Raw genomic sequence first — 25,216 nt, 5'->3', positions numbered from 1 at the left:
CATCAGTAAAGGCCTATGCTACTTCACACCCTGGTTCACATTTAAACTTTTTTACTGATTCTGTTGCAGCATTCCTTCATTTCACCCATTGTGGGGTTTGTGGCTTTGAGGTTTTTAATATTTTGGCCAGAAGGAGCTGTAGATTTTAATTTTGCTAAATATGGCCAGGCCAAAGCAAATTCTCTTTCACTGATGCCAGGAACTTCAAGTATAAAAATTAATTTATTTCTGAAACAAAAAGATATTTTGAACAAGCAGTTTATGTATTTGCTTCTACTGAAATAACCTCTGCCTCCCCAAAAGCAGGCAAGCCTGCTGCTGTGTGTACAATGCTACTTTTGTCTGTCGTGTTAGAGGAAAAGCCTCACTAATAGGATGTGTCAGCCATGAGCAGTTAAAACCGACACATCTCCGTGTCATATAAGAGAGAAGTTTATGGATTAATATTCAGGTTCCTGACAGGAAGCACATTGTGATGGATTAGTATTCTTATCATTTGAGTGACAATTTTTAAAAAGCTACTTAAAATGACCTGGATCTGGGACACGTGGGTTGGAGCCAGGAGATATGTGGAAGTGATTTAAATCTCACCTTCCTATTTCCCTGCTCTAATCTCCTGGGCAAGAGCAGAGCCCAGTGTGGCTGCTTGATTTTATAGCTCTCTAGTGGTCACAGGGGGCTGAAAGCAGCTGATACTGATGGTCTGGAGGACTCTTGAGTGATCTGCTCCTTCTGCATCTGCCCTGCCTAAGTCCAGGAGCTCAGGATCCGGCTGTAGTTACTAGCAGAAATAAAGTCTTTGCAGCTCCTGCCTCTGTTCTCACTCCTCTGGAGGAGATTTGTGTCTCCTGGTTAACTTGGGATCTCCTGCTTGACTTAGGCACTGCATTGAGCAGCAGAAATACTTCCCCAGGAGTTCCTCAGTAACAACTTTATTCCACCACAGGAATTTGTCTAAGCCATCTTCAGTATCAGATTTCATCTGCAGTGTTGCTCAAAGCAGCTGCACTGTGTCCAGAGGACCTGGCCTGGTGTATTTTAGGACATATAGTAACTTAAACCAGATACTGCCCTTGTGCAATACCTATCTTCAGCAAAGAGATTGTTATTTGAAGTTTTGTTTGTTTTTTAAATTATATGTTGCACTCAGGGCATGCAGACATTGTGACTAATATGATTTAATGCAAAAGAATCTCTTGAAGAAAATGTCTTTGCAAAGTGATTCAGGGGGATATTTTGGTAAGGCATAAAGGTGTTTTTTTTTTTTTTACTCTAATAATGCTTCTTAAAGTACATAGTAATAAAATAGTTCCTGAAGACAGCATGTTACAGATGTCACATGCTTCTGACATCTATTTAGTGATAATAATTCTTCATTAAAAACTTGCAAGGGTAGGCAACAGATGTGGGGTGATCAGAGCTCAGTTGTGGAAGTGTTTGTGGGGAGGTGAAGTTTTCCATTTTATTCTAGGGCAGCACAACACAGATAAATATTGAAACCCATTTTTTAGCACTTTTCATTTTAAGTTGAAACGGGAGAGCCCGACAGCAACAAAATCCGAAATGATGGGAAGATATTTAGTGAAGCGTGTCCTGCACTTAGAAATTGCCTCCTTTGATCAAGAAGGCAAAAAGTATTGATAGGCAAGTGTCCTCCTGGAAGAGGGGCTCAAGAAATGCTTGGAGAAAGGAGCTTTGTTTGTGGATCCATTAATTGTGTGCTAAATAAAAAGGACTTGATGGTGGTAAATGTATAATATTATTAGGCTTTAGCAGCTGGCCAGAAAGCAGTATTCCTTCCCATGGAGGTTATTTCTCCAGTGAGGATCACATGAGGTGAAGCTTGTCTGTGTATCCAGCTTTCATTTCCCCTGAAGCCATGGCTGACGTCCGTGAGGCCTTGGGAATACACTAGTTAGGTGGCTCACAAAGTCAGCATTTTTGGAGATGGAACAGCTTATAAAGGCCTGCTTTTATTTTTAGTATTTCATTTTCGTTATGCTATCTTCCTAGAAAAATACGATTTTAATGAGCCAGGCTCATTGGTGGTCACCTGACCTCCTCATTTACTAAACCAGGAGATTCATGTCTTTTCTCCCATTTCAAGCTTTGGACATCAGGTACATTGAAAAAATTAGGTTAAATGAGCTAATTTTTCATGCACTGGTACTAGAAAACTTGATTCGAAGATGAAGACAAGAAAAATTTTTTATGTGGAGTAAAGCAGATAAAGAATTTTGGTACAAATGCCACGTTATTTAATGTAATTAATGTTAATTTCTAGCTCCTTGTGGTAGGCTTGGACAGCAGGCCCGGGATCTTTCCTTCTATCCTCACTGCTCTTCCTCAAGCGAGTGCTACAAGCACATCCGCGCCTGCAGCACCCCTGGGTTATGCAGCTGGGCTTCCCTGGTTACCAGCAGTGTATTTCAGGATGGGTCCATCATCCTCTCCTCTGTCCTGACCCCTCGTCACTGTGACAAGCCCCACAGATGCAGCAGTGTTAGGAGCACGTTGCTGTGACACTCCACATTATCACAGCCCTGTAATGGCACTTGTGGTATCAGCAAAGGATGCTGTTTGGCCAAAGTGCTGAGGAAGGGACCCAAGCTGCAAGAGCTCAGTGACTACTTGTTTTGTTGGTCGGAGCCACTGCAAGGATTTGGATGAGCTGAAAACAAACGTGGAGCACTGTGTCAGGCATGCGGCAGCTCCAGCCGCTGTTGCCAGTTAAGGGTACTGAAATACTAAATGCCATGTAAAGCCTAAAATGCCCAATTCTGGGTACAGTGTCTCTGGGAATCCTTGAAAAGCCACACTTGTGAGTGGTCAAGAGAATAACAGCATCACCTCTTGAGCACTCAAAAGCAGAGCTGGCATGACAGGTTGTTAGTCCAACAGGTCAGACAGGTGTATACCAGTGAGTCTGCCTTCTCCATCCTGAAAAATCTCAAAAGTCACAAGTATCAACATTTTCTTAGCAATTTCCTCCTGTTGTATTCCCTGTACAGAGCAACGGGCTTTTAAATGCTGGATAATAATAGGAATGTGTCTTTTGTGTGGAGAAAAAAAAAAAAAGAAACTGTGTCAGATCGTTTATGTGGCAGACCTTTCCAGTTTTGTGGGACATGACAGTCTGGGGTTTAGCTGCCCTCCTCTGTGAGTAAGATTGCTCAGGCTTGCATTGATCTCATTTTTAATTAGAATCCTCTTTGAGATGGAAAATATCAGAGCAGATCTATAGTAAGACAGGGAACTTCACTGCCAGAGGGTTTTCAGATACAGCCTTAAAAAAAAAAAAAAGAAAAAAAGCTATTTCTAATCCTTAAAATATTTGCCTTGCTTTATTTTCATATCTTGAAGACAAACAGGTGCTGTGTGCCCTTTATGATTCTCAAATATACAATCTCCAAGCCAGCAGTCTCCAAAGCCTTTCCTTGTTTGTACAATTAGGGTGGGATTTTCAGAATCACTCAGTGTTGGTCTGTCTCTGCTCTCATTGAAGTCAAACTGCCATTGACTTCAGTGAGAATCGTGTTAGATCAGCATGAGTGCTTTTGAAAATCCTTCCCTCCACTTTTATTTTAGTCACATCTGTGTACAATTGAGTAAAAAGACTTTTGTAATATGCTTTAATTATTCTTTGTTGTTTCCATATAAAAGTGATTTAAAAGAAACCAGAAGGAAACCTATAATAATCTTGACTTTGATCTTATTTACCATGAATTATATGTTATGTTTTTCTTCTCCATTTATGTAATTATATATTACTTTATGACAATGTAAGATAAATCACTGAAAACATGAGGAATAGAAATAATTAGGTAATACAGAGAGGAAGAACAGTCTCAGAGGAAAGTACTTGACGCTTCGTGGTCTGGTGGGTTTTCAGTGTTGCTTGAAGCTACTTTCTTTTGGCTGAATGGGAAAAGCAGGAGACTTCATGTGAACGGCTGGTGCTGAAACCTGATGAATTTGGAGGCTGCATGACCAGCTGGGAGGAGTGACTTTCTGGATGTCACCTTCCCAGGAAACTGCAGGTTATTGCCCAGGTGTGCACAGTCTGCTCTGCCGCTGTGCTTTCCACACAGTTTTGGTCCATCTGCTCCTCCTTGATTCATGCACCTTTTTGGTTTCCAGCATGTGTTTCAGTGGTGTTTCTGGTTAACTGTTTGCTCTTGGGAAATACCAAAGAAAACCATAGAGAATCAGAGCTTTCTGTAGCTCAGGGGAATTGGGAGAACGCAGAAAGACCTAATTCAACAAGATCAATATTTGCAAGATTTGCCCTGTGCAGCCTGGCTTCTACCTCTGGCTGTAAATATTCATTGAAGTGCTCTAGAGGGGCATCCAGCTGTAGTGGTTTTTATTTGCATCGTATTACTGTTTGCTTGGGTCCATAGCAAGAGTTTTTAGCTGAGGAGGAGCTTTGGCCATCGCCTATAGCTCATCTCTACCTCCCCATGTGGTACAAATCAGGGGGGATTTTGGAGACCAGGAGGAGGAGGTGACTGCATCACTCATTAGTGCTGAAAATTTACCTGAACTGCCCTTCTGGGAGGCTTTGAAGAGAAATATGTAGATCCAGAGGGCAATTCTGTTGGCGAAGAACACATGGAAGCCTCCTTGGATTCAGGGGTGGATTTGCAGTGGGAGAACCTCAGAGTTACATTGAATTAAATTGTGTTGTAATAGCAAGGTTCCATTCCATCTTTAAACTCCTGGGATTGTCAGTTCTGCTGTAAATACGTGTTTAGCATTAGAGTAAAATGTTATGTCAGTACATGGCACGCTGGTTGCCTGTTTCAGCTGCTGCTGTTTCCACCACATGTCATTGATTAGAGCTGGGCCAGCGGCCAGGCTGGTCCTTGATACACTCAAAATCCAAAGTAGTCTATGAAAGATGCTTATTAGCTGAAGTGTGGCAGATCTGTTTGATAAACTCTACGACATATTGTTCCTCTTAGTGCACTCTGTTGGTGTTTTCATGTGAACAGGAGTAAAGGTGTTGGACTGTTGTGATTCAGTAGATGTGATCTCTCTTGCAGGACCATGCATGGCAAGTGCAGCACGTGCTCAGGGCTCCACTGGCCTAATTAACTGAAAATTGTCAGGCCACTCTCTGAGAAACTAAATTGGTGGTCTTGGTGTTCAACACCCGGAGGGAGATTCCCCAGGGAATGGTGACAGCCCAAAGCTGCCATAGCTCAAGGACTGCTAGGACAACAGTCTCAGGCGCAGAGATGGGTTCTTGGGATGTCTGTGCAGAGGCAGCAGTTGGGCTTGATAATTGTTGTGGGTCCCTTCCCACTCAGGAAGGAGAAGTCACCTGCACAGGCACTGGACCCACTGTCCTCTTGCACTATCAATAGTCCTGAAAGTACCACCATCATGTAATCTGCAGCTGCAAGGTGTTGATACAGAAATCTTGACATAGTCTAAATAAAATTATTATTCTGTGAGCCCTCTGGAAGGTCTGAGTGCTCAGCCACCCTCTGCAGGCACTGCTGGTTCCAACAGGTAGTTTGAAATTAGGCATTCTTTAACATTTCACATATAAACAAAGTGGAAACCAGTCTAAAGAAGCTGAAGGACAGAAAGGCCATGGGAGTAAACAGCTCTGAGCAGTAATGTGACAGCTATGCTAGGAATTGCGAGATGCTTAAGATATAATTACTCTATATTAATGAGATGAGATCTGCACAAAAAGCATGATGAACCTGCCAGAGAAATAAACCACAGAGTACTGGCTAGCCTGATTTTTTTTTTTTTTGCCATTGTCATGTTTTAAATGTTCATGCATGCTGATTAAAATTTAGGTTAGGTTCTTGAGAGCTGTTGCCAAGTTTTGTCACTCAGGGCTTTTTAGATGGTGTAGATTTAACCCTCAGTCTGCCCTTTTGGTGGCCTGTTTCCCAGATACTGAGGGCAGATAATATTCTGCCATGTCCAGCTGAACTGGTGCATTCAGACTTCCTGGGGAAAAAGCCTCTTGTGTGCTTCTAAAGTATTTATTTATCTAGGCTTCATTTTACTGAATTTACTGTTTGCTGAAACAGGCAGGTCTCTGTTGGCCTGACATGAGATAATATGTTTGACTTCACTCTTTCATTCTTATGGAATGATATTTGAGATGCATGGCTTTTTTCATTTTTTCAAGAATATCAGGGGAAAATAATTTCAAATGGAGAGAGAATTTTGCTGAACATCTGGGAGCAAAATGAGGAAAGTTTGATAAATGACATCTTGCTGACATGGAATAGCAGCTAGCTCAGTGAAGGAATCTAGGGCATTGCAAGTAAAAGGATTTTTTTAAGTTTAGTTCCATTGCAAGTATAGTGCCATGCTGTATACATGCGCTTGACAGTATTATTCAAATTGTCATATTTAAAAAAGCAAAAAACTTTAGTCTGAAGTCATGCAGTAGTCTTAATTTCAGGAGCAGCCATGTCTGTATACAATAGACACAGACATTTTTTGACTACTTAAGTCAGCAGAGGAAATTCTTGTTCAAAATTTATATTCTGTTCAGAGGTTGATTGCTGTATTAAATATATGGAAATATTTGATACACTAAGCATGGCATCATCAGCTTATATTGATAACCCAACTGCATAAGTTTAAATTCTTACAGGTCTTGGCTATTCAGCTGTTCTTTATTTTAGCCATTTTGTGTCTGAGACACATTGAGTTTAAAACTTGTACATTATTTTGATTTTTTCCATTGCACACAGATACCTTTATGTATAAGCTTAAATACTGTCAAATAAGCACAAAGCTCTTCACCTGCACTGTTTTAAACTGGAAGTAACTCAAGGCAGTCAGACCTTTGCAAGTAGAAATAAAACCTGTGACTTACAAAAAAAAGTAATCGTAGCCCCGATATTTTCTGGTGAACAGACTTTAGCCCTACAGAGGTTTTTTTTCCCCTTGTGTTGCTCTACCAGTCTGATGTCAAATGTCTTTTTGTTCCTCCATTTACCGTAATTGCCTCTGAAATACAACAATGAAACAAACCATTAGCAAAACACTGAGCTGTCAGAAGCAATCACTTGTTTCAGATCCAAGTGAGGTGCTTTACTTGATCCGAAGAAACTTGTGTCTGTATCCTATAAAGGTTCTTTGTGAAACATCCAACATTTCCAGGTTAGTGTTGAAGTTGAGACCTGACCTGTCCTTCCGGCATGAGTTTTCCCATAGGCCATGTTTGAAGTCAAATTGGGTTGTGACATTAAATAACACTGTATGGTGTGTTCACTCTCTCCTGCTCCAGCTGGAGGCTCAGAGCAGTTCCAGTAGCGTTTTACAAGAGTTGATTGATTTTGGGGTGGGTTATAGGTTCTGGCAAGGTAGGTGATACTGGAAAAACCTTACTATTTGTCTTTTAAAGACCAGAAGGTCTTCAAAGAACATTTGCAAGGACAATTTGTATTAATATAGAACTGTGGTCTATATCATCATTTTCTGGGGAAAATGAGCCTCAGGGGGGACCTTCTGGCTTTGCACAACTCCCTGACAGGAGGGTGCAGCCAGGTGGGGATTTGGCTCTGCTCTCAGGGAACAGGAACAGGGCGAGAGGAAATGGCCTCAGCTGGTGCCGAGGGAGGTTCCAGTTGGGCATTAGGGAAAACGTCTTCATTGAAAGGCTTGTCAGGCTTTGGAAAGGGCTGCCCAGGGAAGGTGGTGGAGTCACCAGACCTGGAAGTGTTCAGGAAACTTGTGGATGTGACATTTGAGAATGGGGTTTAATGGTGAACATAGTGGTGGTGCTGGTTGGACTGGATGATCCTAAAGATCTTTTCCAACCATAATGATTCCATGATTTTCATGTGTGTATGCAAATGTATATCTAAAAGATGTGTCAGACCTGTTGAGAAAAGAACTTGGAATCAAACTGTACTTCAAATGATGAACTTTTGGGGTCATGTGCAAACAGTTTTTGTCCTCTTGGTGATTTTCTTTCTAAGGGGGTGCCAGAAGAATCAATGAGAGCTCCATAAAACCCATTTACTCTTTTCCTTGTATCCTTGAACCTTCAAAAGGAGAAACTAAAGCACCTGCAGATGCAGACAGGACATTCCATGCGTGGCATGTTTTCCGGTATCCTTTCATTCTGATTCTTCCTTTCTTTTTTTAATTACAGTTCTTTGAGGTTCCGTTTGACTCAAATATGAACAGGACTAAAAACAGACCACTGGTGCGAGGACAGATCAGGTAAGGCAATGCACACCTGCTCTGGCTAAGAAGGAATGAACCTTTTATCTATTTCCAAGTTTCTCTCCCTCTTCAGATGACAAAAAGTAGCACTTTGAGACAGAACATTTAAGAGAAATGCGCTTCTTTGTTCCTTGCTGTTTCCTCATGTTTATAACTTCCGTGTGAGCAGTTTGGGCACTCACAGCTGTAAAATACTGAATTTCTCAATACTGTAGAATTTCCCTTCATATTACATATTTCTTCATGTGTAATGACTCTGTGTATGGTGTGGCAGCATGCAGTTATGTTCCACTGAACTTTTGTTTTGTAATAATAAATCCTAAAATTTTCCCATCTAAGAACAAACACAAAAATGTGTGTTGCTTCTACATCTTTAGTTGGTTGAAAACTCATTGTGGCATCTTAGGAAATTGATTTAAAAAATTGTTATCATAAAGTTTATCATAATCTACAAGTAAATTCCTCCCCCCACCAAAAAAAGTCCTTCATTAGCATAGGAATTTCCTTTTAAAAAAGTCCTCTCAGTTCCCTCTGTTTTCTGGATAATGTATCAGTTTAGTTTCTCAAAGGCTGTTTGGCAACTAAAAAAGCAAAGTGAAAAAGAACATCAATAAAAATCCTCTAACTTATTTGCGAACTGAAACTGAAGGCCCAATTCATAAATGATTCAACAAACAATTTTAGGATTACATTTCCATGATTTGTGCCAAAGAGTATTTATAACAAAATTATGTTTTCCCTTAGGCTTCTGTGAACAGTTGGTCCTATTTATTTCTGTGTTTTATCCATCACCTTTGGAGGACTGAAAAAAAACATGATAGATGAAACTACAAGAAAATTGAGACAAAATACTCAAGTGAACCTTGGGGGTAAATTCAGTCTTGTGGTAAATAGTTAGAGCGCTTCAATAAACTTGTTCTGATTTGTTCTCAAAGGTGGTGCTAATTGCAGATTTCCAAGTTAATTTAACTTGAAAAATATTTGAGGGACCACTGCAGTGAGGGCATCTTTTGGATATACAGTGAGCCAGGCTTAATTGTGTGGTTCAGGGGACTTGCACTTCTGCCTCCCTTGCATGTGGTCCTTACATTCTGGCAGAAGAAATACTTATTAGGAGGAAAAATGATGGGGGGATTTTCTTTTTATTATTGTTATTTTATTTTTATCATGGTCTGCTAGCATGGCTTGCAGTGCTTCTGGAGTCAAAAATATAACTCAGAAACTTTCTGTCAACTTCTGATTCAGAGAACGCAATTTATTTTATGTTTCCAGTGTCCATAAGTGAACTTCACTGTCATCTGAATGCACCACAAATTGGCAAAACTGTATTTCATGGATTTTCTTACTTCCCCCCCTTTCATATTTGCTTTCACCACAAAATGGTAATGTTGGGGACATTGGGCAATCACTCATCAATCTATCTACCTGCCTGTCAACAGCTAATTTAAAGTTCTTTAGTGTCACTTCCCTTGAGTGATGCTGCTCTTGCTCCCTGCAGACCGTGGAGTACTCAGACCTTGACTGGGGTTATTTCTTCTGTAGTGTGTCAGAGGAGAATAAACCAATGCACGTAATCTAACCTTGTTGTATTTTGCCACATATTTCTTGCTGTTCCTTGAACTCTTACCTTCCTGACTGATAAAACCTGTAAATGGTTATGCTAAAACCAGTCAAAATCAGACAATAGAGGGATGGACATATAGTACATAAGAGACTAGTGTCTTGGCTCTGGGAAACAATTCAGAGAGTTTGGGGAGTTCTTGCCCAAAATTTGTCAGATATTTCAGTGCTGACATTTTCTTCTCTTTAGCTGCTTCATTTAATGAAACATTCACTGCTTTTTAAATTCTGCTGTGTTACAACATCTGTGCTATCCAGTGCAAACAAGACATAATTTTCTAATCCATCTTCATTTGCACTCTTTGTAAATATATTCTCTTTTTTCCTTGCTTTCCTTGCTTTTTATTTATTTGGCATAGTTGTTGTTGCAGAACTGGACAGTATGGGTAGTAGTTTTTGCCCTGAGCTCAAGATCCTTTTTTAAGAGAGAAGGCTGTTAACTCTGGGTCATGTTGGCTCTGCACCTCCTTGGAGAGGCTTTCAGTGGTGGCTTTGATGTGACTCCTGCCCACTGAAAACTGCACTGAGGCCAGTGAGAGTTTTTCTAGAGCTTGTGTCATCACAAAGAGAATTCTTACATGCTTTGTATGTACTGCAATCACACTGGTAGCCCCAGTGAGGTTCTTGGAATTACTGAGTCATGCAGTCCCTGGATACGCTGGTGTCTCCATTTTAAGTGAGACAGTTCACAGAGGTGGCTCATTAGGAAATGTTAAGCTTTTGTAGAGAAACTATTCCCATGTGTTCTGCTTTGTGGCCTCCACTTGCAGCTTCAGCCCCCGGTTTGTTCAGGGTTAGGACCAGCTGTCCATTGAAAGTGATCTTGCTTCCAACAACATTTCTCCCCTTCCCTTCTGCCGGCAGCCTTCACTCTGAGAAAACACAAGTCCCTCTCAGGGCTTAATTTCTCTGCATACACATTCATGTGGTTCCCAAACCCCCACATGTCACCCTTTTCTGTGAATTGCTGAGGACTGGAAGTTTTCTTTGGCATTGATGAGGAACATCAGTCAGTAGCTCTCAGAAAAAGGCTCTGTGGCCCAGGCTGCACTTTGAGGTGTGGACATCTGGCTGGAGACAGTATTGTTCTCTTACTGGTGATGTTCAAGAAGTGTCTCAGTTGGGCAGCTTTGGCCTGTCCATCGTTCCCTGTGAGCCAGGAGCCAGTTTTGCAAAGATCTCTGGAAGGATGAGGCTTTTCCTCCGTCCTCCGTATTGCATTGTTGTGATGGCCAAGAATTACTTAGTGGCTCAGTATGCCCCTGCTTTATATTTTATATGTTCAGGCTGGACAATCCATAAAGGCAATGGCACAGATGGTTTCTGCAGAGCTGGGGCTGCTGAATGTAGGGACAAGAGCACATTTACCTTATTTGCCAGTCCCCTGCTCTGGTGTCCCCAGGCAATCTTCTGACACTGTTGGGAGATCTGTGGCAAACAACACAGATAGTTTATTGACTCCTTGCTTTACAATGTTCTGTTTAATTTGTAAGGCTCTGAAAAAAATGTTCCCTTTGAGCCCTGAGATGTAACCATCCTTATTCTCTATTCAGAGAGTAATCAGAGACATCCTGTTGCAAAACCAACAAGAGTAGCCCCAAACACAGTGTGCCACTGAGTGCCATCCATCATCCTGCCTGCCCACATCTTCCTCCCTCCTCTGACCCTCCAAGTCTTGTTTGGAAATGCGAACAGCTTGAAATGTTCTTCATACTTGGACTGCAGTGTTAACCTCATTGAGCATATTTGTGTTCTGCATTATAATAACAGCTGATACTGTTTCCTTCTATGAATTTATTTTGTGTCATTGACGAGGAAAAATTTCACATGCCCACATAATCTTAGGTTTGTCTGAAGTGGCAGCAGCTTTTCATGATTTCCTGTTGGGTGTGATTTATTCCCTTACTTTTTAAGGTAATGGATTTAATTTTCCTGCAGATTAATTTTAACAAATCTCTGGTATGAGCTGTAGTAGCTGAGTGAGATCAATCTCAAGGGTGACGAGTGTCCTGCTCTGTTATGTTGTGCAAAGGGACAGGTTTGATCACCCTTTACCTGCACACACTCCTCCTGAATATTGACAGTTATATGAATTTAGAGTACTGCTGGATCCACTGTGCTAATCACTCATAAAGACTTCATAGTTGTACAAGGATAGTTTCTCATCTTAAGAAAAAAAGACCTCGAACAGTGTGTTCTAAATAGCCAATTCACGACCGTGTAGACATTGTTCACTTCTGCTCCTGCGCTACTTTGCGGTTTACAGCTGTTTTCTGTACCCAGTCCTTTGGCTTTGCACTCAGCAGTGGCTGCATGGAAGTGGGCCTAGGGCTTCTCCTTTGCTTACCTGGACCATGAAGCATTATACAGGTACCTTTAGAGGGTGGTCCAGGCTGAAAGAGGCCTCAGAAGAGATGAAGACCCATCTCTTGCTCACAGCAGTATCAGCCCTGAGGTCAGACCTGGTTCCTCCAGGTCTTGTCTCAAAACCCTTCAATATAATGGCTTCAAACTGCAAAAGAGTAGATTTAGATTAGATCTTAGGAAGAAATTCTTCCCTGTGGGGGTGGGGAGGCCCAGGTCCAGGTTGCCCAGAGAAGCTGTGGCTGCCCCAACCTCGTCCAGGACCAGGTTAGACAGGGCTGGGGACACCCTGGGACAGTGGAAGGTGTCCCTGCCCATGGCAGGGTCTTGGAAAGAGATGAGCTTTTTGGTCCCTTCCAATCCAAACTATTTTGGGATTCTATGACAAAACTAACATGCTGTGGAATTTATTGCTGTTCTCCTTATGCAGATTATTTGTACTCAAGCTACTTTTCTATGCCCGTGTAAGATGTTTAAGTCTATTAAAATGGCAGCAGGCAGCACAACACAGCTAATGCCTTGAATGCTTCAACAGAAATAAGTCTTTGTGTTGTTTGATGAATATTTGTTCCAAGAATTCCATTAACCTTTTCCCTTAGCAATGCCCAAGAGCTGTGTTCTGTCTGTGAGCTTTCCATTTCTCATGTTCACAGTTGATGGTTGCTGCGGTTAGTGGAGACAGTAACACTTCTACTTATTGATGTTTCTGAGTGGAGTGTTGATTTGGCATAGTTTGAACTATAAACCAGACTCTTGAAGAATCAGACCAAAAAGGGCTCCTGTGCTAGTACTGTTTCTCACCAATGGCTTATATTTGTGAATTGTAGTCACAATTGCAGATATGGAAGTTGGATGTTCGTAAACTAGTAGAAAGCTGCAACATGTGAAATTTTATTTATTCAGAAGCACGTTGTGGCTCTAGACTATTTCTATGTAACACTGAGTTTTCCACTCTGCTGCCTGTAGCCAGCCGACTATTACAAGTGTAACAAAACCAGTTCACGCTGAAAAAATGTGTGCATTTTAAAACAAAATTTCTCCTGTAATCACTGTGGATAACTCAGGGTAATTAGCTTGTTTCTTTGCTTAACATTAATGTAAATTAGGAATGTTCCTACTGATGTTAGTGGAGCTGCATGGATGTAAAGTGAAGGAAAATCCATGTCCTAGGCTTACGCAGAGACCTGCATTAAGGGTTTTGCTAGCTGTGGTTAAGCCAGAGATTTAAAACCTCCCCAGGGGTCTTGGTACAACTTTGGGTCCCCTTTAGAGCTCAGCCCCTGCTTAGCTGATGGCTCTGCTCCCTTGGGTGGTCATTTCAGACAGGTTTCATTCTACTTAAGTTAAAACAAATAAAACAAAAACTCCATAAATCTGCAGTTCTTCAGGAATAATAATTTTTAAGAGATCAGATGCTTATTCCCTGCAGGGGAACATTCTGATGCTTTGTTTAGAAAATACCTCATTTTAAAGGGACTGCCCTGAGATCTTTTTGAATGATAAAAATGTTTCTTTTTTCAGTGGGAGGCTTTCCTCTTGTTTAAACACGGCACAATTCAAAGCAGACACCATCACAGCAGTCTTTTCAAGAATTTCTTATCCTGCTTGTATTCAGGCTTTATTATTTAAAAACAAGTAAATGCATTCCTTCCCCACCACCACCCTCCTGCCTTCATTTTTTTTTCCACCCTGTGTTTTCCAGGAGCTGTCATTGACTGTGTTTGGTAAACAAGAAATTAAAAAGGCAGTTTTATATTTTTGACATGTAGAATGGCTTGTAAAAATGTATTTCTTGCCTTTTGAACAGTGGGGTATTTAAATTTTTTTTTCTGGCATGGTCATGTCACAGAGAGGTTTGGAGGGAGAAACCTTGGGGCTAAAACATAGTTTAATGAGAATAAAACCCACATCAAAGGATGGTCTAATGCAATGATATACTGTGTCTCTTTCCCAAAGGGGACATGGATGACAGTACTTATATTTCAATTATCTATTCACTGCCTGCATGGGATGTTGATTAAATGGTTCTAAGGTATTAGAGGCCTTTTGTAGAATGCACAGAAAAATGGTGATACTGCACATTCTCCTCAGATCAAAATGTGTATTAGGAGGAAATTATATGGCTCTAACTGCATATATATTTTGTTTCTTAGGGCAGTAAAGAGGGTTGTTTTATTAACTCCACATTTAAATTTGTTCCAGTTGAAATGAAGCAATCGCTGGTTCTCCAGCTCACTCCTGCCTCATTCTGCCACAGCTCAACCCAGACATTCCTTTGCATGCAGCTCTGTTTGGTACATATAAATCCTGCAGAAACACTTGACCCCTCATGCCTTGCTGCTTTTCAGCTCAGTCGATGGGTGTTTACCCCCAAATTATTTATCTGAATCTTTAATTGCTTGTGGGACAGTTGATAAATCGGAGTACATTGTGCCTTGCTGCACATTAGGAAACATCCCACATGCTCGTGTATAAAGCTGGAGTCACGGTGCATTTGGCTAAATAGCTGCTCCATCTGCCTGTGGAGAGCACTGCAGAGAAGTGATAGGGGCTCCTGATGGAGTTGTCTTATCCTCTGATGTCAGCTCCTCGCCAGGGGGCTGGAGGCAGCATGGTGCACTAATCCTGCCATCTCTGTGTCTTGTGTGAATGGGCCTCTTGGACACTGATTGCAACCATTGCCACTTCTCTTCTTTAATTGACTAGCAGTGAGTCATTTTCTCCAAAGGTAATGTTAAAGTGAATTTTTACAAACAAACAGTATTTAAGCTTGAAGCCCATGATCCTTTCCCCATCTTGGGGGCAATGTTCTCCTGATGGCTTTTCTTCCAATATCTGTCAAACATTTCAGGTTCATGTTTGTAAATTCTGGCTTAATGCAGTCAAAACCCCCACACTTTGTTCCTTGTATTAGTATTGAACCTTGTCTGGTTTAACAACAACAGCATCATCATTCACCCTGTGCCAAGTGGTGTAGGAAGTGTCACTGCTCAACAAGTCCATTATGGAGCTGCCTCTGATTAGAAGCTGCTATGCCCTGAGATCTGTGTACAGTGAGTCATGTTGGAAGTCCATTTCCCTCTGTGAAGGACAGAGTTTGTCATGTCTCATACAAGTTATAACTTATATGTTATCAGCTTCGCAAGTCAGATATAAAAGAGGTTTTTCTTGCACTTTAATTAGCTGTGTGAACACAGATGCTTGCTCTCTGGTCTCTATGACTAGAAAAGTTGCATTCCTGAGGTTGAGGTATGTGGAGAACTGCTTTGATATGTTTTAGTTAGTTATTTTTTTGCTAGGGATGTAAAATCACAAGGAATATAAAATTATAAATCTTGCTGGAAAGGAGCCACAGGGACTTCTATTGCTGCCTGTGTGACAATATTTATGACAATTATGTTCTATTTGTGCACTTTGATGGTATATGAAGGGTTTTTCATTTTGTTTTTCCTCTAAAAAATGCTGTAACTCCGGATGGTAACTGTAGATAATCTACCTAGATGGTAATACAGGAATCCAAAAATACAGCCATCCTCATCCTCCTCACCTCTGAGATGAGACTTGGCAGTTAAGATTTCTCTACAGAGTGTTCTCGTGCTGTGGGTGTCAAAGGCATGTTTGCAGTGGTGCAGGGGAATCTATAGATGGGCAGAAAGGAAATTTGAAATTTGAAATTTGTCAGGCTCAGTCTGCTTCATTGCTCTTCCACTGGCTGGTGTCTAGAGACTGATCCTCTTCCCATGGCAGACCTTTGCTTCTTGTCTCGCTCTGTTTTACTGTAGGGAATAACTTAATTCTTTCAATTTCATTGCTCCTAGAAAGTATTTAGAAGCAGTGTTTAGAACCTGTGCTGAGATGACTGAACTATCTTCTCTCTTCTGTTTTTCCAAGAGCAGGTTGATAAAAATACCCTAGAACATCAGTTTTCTCTGTCTGAATGGGATTGAGATCTCACCTGAGACTTCTTTACCACTGCTTTCCAAATCTTGGCTGAGGGCTCAGCAGAAGCACATGTTGTATTTAATCATTCTAAATCAGAAAAATATTTCTGGAGGAACCAAATTATCCATCTTGTTAGTTAGGTGGTGTCTGGCTCTAAAAGAGAGGACTGAGATTTTGAAGTAGAATAAATGGATCACTTAACTGCCACACTCTAAGGTTAGATCAAAGAGGAGAATTTAGTTTAAATATTATGGGGGACATTTTTCAGATTTACTGTAGGTTTGTCTTGTAAGCACTTAAAAAAATATTTACATTTTCATGACTGCGGGGAAGCTGTGAATATTATTAGTCACCCTTTCACTCCTACCTAACAAAGCCATATACCAAAAGCCTGTTGACACTCCACAGGGTTGCTCAGGGTTGTTATGATTAACATTCTGATGTGGATATCAAGTGTAATAAGAGCATAAACATTTTGTAAGTATAGGTCCTTTTCATTTGTAATTCTTTATTTCCAAGTGGAGTGATGAGGCCCAATTAGAGTATCTGCTTAATAACAAAGGGAAGCATAAAAGTTCTACTTTTGTCTGAACTACAAGTCTCCCTACGGTGCACTGAGCTATCTCATCCCAGACCTGGGCTCAGACCTCAGGGCAGGCTCATGAAAGCATGAAATAATAGATCCTTGTATCATTTGCAGAGAGTTAAACTGGTTAAACTGAGAGCAGATGTGTAGGAGAAAGCTCAATGCTGAGAGTGGGACTCTTGATCTCCTTCTTTAGCTGAGTAAAAATTTTTGCATCACCTTAGCAAAACCTTCAGCAAAATCAATCAAGCCAATTTTTATTTATGCAAGCATAAAAAAGAGAGATGTGTCCCTTTCAGGATGAAATGATTCTTTTAAATCAGCCATGTTTGTTTATGATAGTTTTAAAGCACCAGAATCTAGCAGGGGAGACAGAACATCTGCAGCTTGGATTCTTGAGGAGTGAGGGGAGCATTGCCCCCACTTTGTGTAAATTACAGTGTTGATCATGCTTTTGTACAATGATACACACCTGTGGCAGGGTGGCCTGGGCTATATGCTTGGTCTGTTTCTTCTTTGGGAGAGAAATGAATTGACGCAGACGGGCAGTATGTTAGCCTGGTCTGTGTTTGTTTACACTAAATGCACTTCTGAGTAAGTATATTTGATGGCAAAGCCAGAGCTGGTGGCAATTGAGAGGCAAACTCAAAAAGGCATCTCCATGATGAGACTTAGCCAGCAATACATGAATTTTATCCATCACTGAACTCTGTTTATGCCAAGTTCTCACTGTATGACATTCCTTGAGAGATTTAGACATCACTCACTGAATCCTTCTCTGTTTCCCTGTGGATGGTCCAGCTGTCATTCAAAATCATGTCCAGGTTGGTGCTGATGGGCCTGGCTGGGCCCTATGGACAAAGGAAAGGTATCAGGGGTGATTCCTTTCAGAGAGATTTGAATTTTAAAGAGGATTGTGTCTGTAAACTCTTTTTCTGCAGACATAATTGCTGTGGTGTTTAAGTGTGCTTAAATGCTACTGGTAACCCATCTCTTTAGATTTTTGGGGAGCATCTGCCACTCTCATACTTCCTCTTAACACTGAATTCTTCCTCAGCTCAGATTTTATGTTACAAGTTAGGTTTAGAACTTTTTCATTATTTTCCTCGCTTTTATTTTTTTCCCCATTTGGGGAAAAGTACTGTCCAGTCTGAGATTAGCAACATCTTTATCATAGTCATTACCAGAAAGCAGATTACAAAAAAGACACTTACAAAACCACAGGTGGGCAGAATTGCAACAAGTGTTTTCTGGTAGTCTTAAAAATCATGGTACACCCAGTTGAAGGGGATTTGATATGAGTTTGATATAAAATTCAATACTCTTAGTACTTGTAGACCACAGCAACATGTTTTTGGGGATGAAATACCAGACACTGACAGAATGTAGATACTACTTCTTAACCTGTGAAGACAAAATTAAATCATTAACTAAGAAAAAAAAGAGTTTGACAAGGCTCCCCATTTGTTTGTGCGTCTTCAGCATTAAATGATAGACAATCTGTATTCTGATATTTGCAGTTGATGGAGAAAAATTGAATTCCCAATTAAAAGTGCAGTTTACTCTCATGCTTGAGTTTTAAACTGCATCATCCTTCACCCCTTGTCATGATTCATAAACTTTCTTGCATGACTGAAAGAGAGTAAATTAATGTCTATTAAACTCTTCCTCAACATTTTCTCCCTTAAAATAATGCCATATTTCACTCATTGATATATATATTTTAATATATATTGCTCTGTTTAATATAACTCTGGCACTTTGCTAGTTTAAGCTTCAAATCAGCAGGTTCTTGGGCTTTTCATAATATTCAGCCACAATGTACCTGTAAAAGAGAATATCAAAAGTGAGAGCATGAATTGCCTGTGGTAAGTAAAGCTTGTGACTGGTGCTGAATCAGAACTACATGAAAGAAATAAAGGTCTGGCAGTATGTCCATTCTGCCAGTATTACAGCTATGGGGTTTTTTTTGTTTTAATTGGAAAGAAATCATTCCTTGAGACTAATCCAATCTATAATTGAAAGTTCTAGTTGAATGTAAAAATATTTTGCTTTGAGTCCTTAAAAACCTCAGCCTCAAAACTATACTAATTAGGGGTCATGATGTATTACAGAATCCCAGAATAGTTTCTGTTGGGAGGGACCTTAAAGACCATCTAATTCCAACCCCTCTGCCATGGACAGGGATGCCACCCACTAGATCAGGTCATCATGTAAACACTTTGATTCAGAATCTTACATCTGAATGTGGATGTTTTTTCTATCAGGTATGTCCTCATTTTGTAGAGCTCTTTGAGAGTTTTATCTAATTTTTTTTGTAGAAAAAAATTAGAATCATTTTAGTAAAGTCATCAGCAAGGAAGCTACTGATCCCTGTAAGTTAGTAGTGTTGTTGCTATGATAGAACTGTTAGTAGTGTCGTTACTGTGATAGAACTTTTACAGCTGACAGTGGTCATGGATATGTTTTTTATTACTAAATATATAAATAGACAGCCTGAAAGGATTTGTGTGGAAAGTTAAAATTTAATTTCAGAGTTGGTAGAATGCCATCATTCAGCATTCTGCCATGATTACTGCTTTCTTTTGAATGCTCTGGGCCTTACCTCAAACATAAAAACTGTGTGAGGCAATTTTTTACCTTTCCATCAAAAATAATTTCAGGGATGCTGTTGTTGCAATTTGGGGCAAAATGTCTTTTCCAGCCTTCTGGCTCCTTTCTTGCAGTCAGCTGAGTTGTCGGCACTCACACAGCAGACGACTCCATTGCCAGTTCCAGGCATCTGTCCATCAGGGGAGGCAGGGCTGGGAATGACACTAATGCAGTCCAGATGTGTGCTTGAAGGAGGTGGGCCTGCATCCCCGTTACCTCAGCTGTGGGAGCATGAAGGCTTCTGTCAGTCTTCGTAACACCCTCGGCTCTTTTCTGTCTTCTCCAGGTGGGATGAGGTTGCCTGCTCTAACTCCTGTTGTTGATGGCCTTTTCCAGTTTTTCTGGTGGATCCCTAAAAGCTGCTGAGCAGAGTTCAGCAGTTCTTGGGTGCTGATCTTAAAGAAAATAAATATAAGTTTAAAAAAAATACTTTTGGCTGATGCTCCTCCCATTGAGGGAGGTGACCAAGCCATAGCCCAGTACTGTAAGACAGTCATGCTGACTACAGGCACAGCTCCTGCCTGGGACTTGTTTTCAGCAACTCTTAGTCTTGCCTGGCTGTAGGAATTGAGAAGATGCCAGGAGATGAGCAAAACTAAATCAGCAGCTAAGGGGGAGTATGGTTTTCTGCATGGATGTAGGTAGGTGTCTCCATGGACATCCTTTCGCCTTCATGACCATGGGCTTCTGCAGCCACAGAAACCATCAAAGGGGTGGCACTTGAACTTCTGTTTGTGGAACCTCTCATTGCTGTTGCAAAAGGGTGAAACCTTCAGACTGACACTTTTGTCTAAATTAGTAAGTGGCTTCAGAAGCCTTGAAAACTTATTGCTGACCTGGAAAAAATTAGGGAGAAGAGGAGGGGGCTTTCTCCAGTAGCTTTGTACTGACAAGTAGTCTGGGGACATTTTTAGTACCTAGAGATTCCAGAAATAATAAGCAACTTATGATGCTTCCTCCTGAAGGCTGATTTTAATTATGGTTTTGGAACAGCACTGGACTCGTATCTCAGCTTGTGATGGTGAAATGTAGTCGCAGAGGAGGGTCACACTTGTGTTCTTTGTCTGCCAAAATACCTTCTCTTGAGCTCCTGCTATTTTCAGCCCATCCGTGCAGGAACCTGGTTCAGGCTGTCCCTCTTCTTATTACAACAAATTGTTTTGACACTATATGCAGATAGAATTTGGGCCCAGAGTAGCAATATTGAAATTAATTTAAGCCATCAGTCTCACCTCTGTTGTCTCAGCGTTGTTTGCCTGCCACCATGGAAGATGCTGAAGTCAGGGATAATTTAGTACCGTTTCTGTGGGGGAGCAAGGGGAAGAAGCACAGTGGTCTTACTGAACCTGTGTCTTGGATGACACAGAAAACTCACGAAAACCAAACCCAGTTTTTGTCTCATTAAAAAGTAGGTAAATTGCAGTTTATTTAAAGGGCAGAGTCTGTGCAGAGTATTTGCTGTTACTAAAAACCCACACAGAGGAACACAAGGGTATGTATTTGGCTTCATTGGGATATGGAAATTACTCTAAATAAGGTGTCTTCTCTTTCCACCCTCCTTGTTTCACAAGCTCTTGCCTGGATTCTTCCTTCACCATCCCTGCTCTCCTTATTTTAGAGCATCACCCTGTATTTGGCAGAACGGATCCATGGTCTTGTGGCATGAGGGACAGTTGTCAATACTGATGAGATCTAATTCAGAATAAGTGACTGGGAATTTAAATGTTCCAAATCCATTAAGGTATTCCAGTCATGCTGCAACTAAATAAAAGAGCATTGTTGTTTGGGGTTTTTTTAGTTTACACTTTTAGAAGTAGGTGACACATCTATGAAGGATTTTTGACAGACAGGGAGAAGATAAGATTTATTACTTTTTGTATTAGGCTTTGAATCTAACTTTAAAATATATGCACTTATACTTCACCTACTTTTTATGTAGGTTTGTTGTGCCCATTTTCCCATTGACACATGGTCACAAATTGAGTTTCTTATGTATTTACATAACATCTGAATGTGAATCCCATAGAAGTGCTGATTGAATAAGTGCACCTATTCAGGATTCATACGTGCTTTGTGTCTGCACTTGTATGGGAGTGTCAGTCTCTTCACAGGAATAGGTTAAAGCATTAGATGCTGGTACAGGAATTTTCCATAATTTCAAGTACTCACAGGTTTTGAGAGAGAATTGTGTTTTGCTCTTCGTTGGTTTTTTTTTATTTTTTAAAAAATTCATTAAACTTTTGCCCCATTTTTAACACTGTTTTTTAGATTGTAGTTCAAACTGTATTTTGACAGTCACCTTTACAAAATGTTTTGGCAAAGACAGCACAGAAATGCCTGTGTAAGTAGTCCCACTGTTGATCATGATAGACATGAAGCTTGCTGATGCTGCTGTGAAATTGGTAAAATACTACATTAATTTTATAGACAGGCAAATGCTTTGATTTGTTTTCACCTCCTAATTTTTCCAGTAAATACTATTATCCATGGTTTCAGATCCTGTTAAATAAATTTATTTCCTGCACATGTGTGTAAGCTCATTATTTGAGTATAACCAGAATATCTGTAAGTGGTGACTAGTTTAGGGATTATATTATTGCACATGAATTGCATTGCTGCATCCTCCGAAGCCTCCTCATTCCTCTGGATGAGGGTTCACGGGGATGTCTCATGGTCATGTGCGTAGGAGATAGCTGAAGAGCACCCATGTGGAATTCCTCCTGCCTGTCCCCATTCCCCCCAGCAGCCCTGGGCTGTCCTTGAGCAATCCTCCCCAGCCCAAACAACAGCATGTCTCCTGAATGAGGAGAATGTGGGCCCCATCTTCCTCCTGCTTCTCATCCTCCTCTTGGATGCTCTCAGTGGAGTGTGACTCGGGTGGGGCCATCTTGGGTGAACTCCCTGGGAAAAGAAATGACAACACATTTCCTTTGCGTCAGGAGAAGTTTGATTATTCACTAGTCAAGCTGAAATTCTAAAAAGCTGTTAGTTGAAGGTGGATGTCTTTTAGCACTTTAATTAGGTAGACTTTAGTGTATTTGTTGTCAGTAGAAGAGAGAAGAGGGACAAGGCACAGCTACTAGGTTTTGGTTTGGCTTTAGGAGGTGCCCTATGTGGTGACATACTGGGTATTTTAGAGTTGAAATTTCAAGAGAACTCATTTGGCACTTGCAGTATTTTTCCAAAGCCTGATTTTAATCAGCCAAATAACTGAAACCAACTCCTCCCAAGAATCCATCATAAAACACTAGTTTCTTACTCAAGATGTTTGCTTTCTGAGCTAGCTCCTTGGCCAGTTTTCCAATGGAAGATTGCCTTTTTTCCCATGGGAATGATTCCCTCAGCAAACATGAACGCCCAAATGAAATGAGTGTCTATCACCAGCCTGCACTTACTGCATGGGATGGTTTAAGGATGAAGAAAACCATCAGAGACCCCTCAGCCCCTTTTGAGCACTGTGTAAGAATTCTGTGGCATTGGGTTGCCCAAGGCTGACATGGTCAGCATGGTGGCATGAGGCTGTACTGAGAGGAGCTGTGTGAACCTCAGGTGGTGGGGTAAATTCAGTGACAACTCAGTGTCTCAGCCTTTCTCTGGCTCCAGGACGAGATGCTGATCTCCTGTGAGATCCTCCCCTTGATGAGATGTGGGGCAATGGAGAGTGCATCAAATCAGCCTGGCAATGGGGAGTGCACCCCCCGAACCTGAGTACTAACAAACAACGTGAGCATGGACATGCACACCGGTCCCTAGAAGACGTAAACTAGTAGAAACCAGAATACCCTTTAAACTGCTGTGATTTAAACCTAGGCTCAGTCTTGTCTTAAAATTCTGCAGTGTCACTGAAGCAGAAAGAGCATCACCAGTGACTGAAATCTCTCTACGTTTTCCTCAAATATTTTCTTTCTCACAGTGAGGAATTGCTTATACAAGTTTCCATGAGAGTGAGTTGAATTCTCTTCTACCTCATTTTCCACCATTAAAGAAAAGTCCTGATTTCTCATTTCAGTGTCTATGTGGTGCCAGAGAGTATTTTAAGAGGCAGAAATAGCAAAGCTGAGTCATCAGATCACAGTATGACCAGAGCAGTTGGAGTTTTAGGAACAGGCCTTTGTAAGTCAAACAATTACTCTTCTTTGTTGAGGAAACACTAGAGAGAAATAGAAAATGTGATGTTCCCTGGATGTCTGAGAGTAAAGTAGTTCAGCTGCTTAAGAGGAACCACCCCACTGACTTTATGCCCTCCCCCGAGAGCATCAGGACAATTATAGACACTGTTATAGACACTGATCAAACTGCCTCAGATTGCCCAGAGAAGTTGTGGCTGCCCCACTCCTGGAAGTGTTCAAGGCCAGGCTGGATGGGTCTTTGAGCAGCCTGGTTTACTGGAAGATGTCCTTGCCTTTCAGAGAGGGATTGAAACAAGGTGGGCTTTAATGTCCCTCTCAACACAAACTTCTGTGATTCTGTGGTTACATACTGTGCCTCCAGGAGCTCCCCTTAAAGAGGCAAAAAAGAAGAAACTGAAAAACAAAAATGTGTTCTCGTCTATCACGATCACAGCAAATCTTTTGAAGGTCTCAGCCACCTAACTTCATGCCTCCCTTTTGATAAAGCCATATTTTTAAAGGTATTTTTCTGATCCAGTGGTTGGAACTGAAGGCAGCAGACACCTGGGGTCAGGGCTGGCACCGAGGGCTGTTGGTGCTGCAGGGACACAGTGAGGCAGAGCAGGGTTCATCCATGCAGGAGGGCTTTACACTCCCACCCTTTGCCTTCCTGTCTGAGACATGAAGGGCTGGTGCCTGCTCGTGGAGGGCAGTGTTCGTTTAAACTGGAGACATGTAGATAAGTCTTCACTCCTTATTAGTGAGAAAAGTGCTCATTGCATTAGATCAAACTGTGCCCTCATTTGTGTCTGTGAGCCCTGCAGGGTAGATGTGGGAAACCCAGCCCTCATAGAATCACACTGGTCTTTTGTTGCCTCGAGAGTGAGTATTGTGTGAATCTGGTGTTTACTGTCTGACTGTATTTTATTCAAGAATCAGTCAAGATAGATTTGTTTAACCAGGCCTGCTCAGACTTTCACTGCAGAGGGGCAACATCTACAAAGTACTCTGGCGTTTGTGGTCAGTATTGGGACCATTGGCAGTACAGATTGTGTTTTGCACAGGAGCAAAGGAGCTCCTGCACAGGAGCACCACAGGCTGCAGAACCAGAGAGCACAGCTCCATATGACTCCTTTCCTGAAAACAGCCTCAGATTTTATACATCTTATTGTCAGTGACAGGCTGTGACATACCCTCCCTCAACCCCTGCTGTATTGGTAACACCAGGGGTGGTAATGCTGAGTAGAAATATGTTCTCTACACACTGCATTGCCTAAAATCTCTTGATGGTTTAGAAAAGCTGGATAAAATTACTTAGTCAATTTAAATTGAAGGCGGATCTTTAGCATAAGATATGCTCATTTCAGTTCTTCCAGGTATTCAGGATCTCTGTACTGTATTGGTCTAAAAATATCTTAAATATAAAAATTTGACTGGTAGGAATTTTTGCTGATAAAACTCCCATAAAATTCATCTCCACCAGCAAATTTTTCTTATTTTCTTATGAGGCTTGGAGCGGTGCTTGCAACACCTATTTTAGGGTTCAGGATTTAACCAGAGGGCAGAGTGGATTGTAGAACACAAAGGCTTCATGGTTTTCAATTAGACAAAAGGTGTAAAGCTAAACTCCATGCAGAGACCTTCGTTGCAAGCACACATATTTTCTGGTTTTACATGGATGACTGTGTGTATTTAGCCACATGGGTTATTAAATACAACTAATGTA

General features: G+C 41.1%; 1 protein-coding gene across 3 annotated transcripts in view; it reads left to right on the top strand.

Moving 5' to 3' along the window:
* Positions 1-25,216, top strand: part of LOC128938477 (protoheme IX farnesyltransferase, mitochondrial) — a 96,781-nt gene that overhangs the window by 54,625 nt on the left and 16,940 nt on the right. For all 3 annotated transcript variants that reach the window (XM_054278755.1, XM_054278754.1, XM_054278753.1), the window contains exon 5: positions 8,144-8,214. In XM_054278755.1, coding sequence (XP_054134730.1) covers positions 8,144-8,214 — 71 coding nt within the window. The remainder of the gene's footprint in view (positions 1-8,143; positions 8,215-25,216) is intronic.

The sequence above is a fragment of the Melozone crissalis genome, unplaced genomic scaffold (assembly GCF_028551555.1).
Source record: "Melozone crissalis strain CALT ecotype California unplaced genomic scaffold, PUWL_Pcris_2 ptg000026l_1, whole genome shotgun sequence".
NCBI classification, from domain to species: domain Eukaryota; kingdom Metazoa; phylum Chordata; class Aves; order Passeriformes; family Passerellidae; genus Melozone; species Melozone crissalis.
Note: the sequence above shows the minus strand (reverse complement) of the source record. Positions and strands in the feature narration are given on the sequence as shown.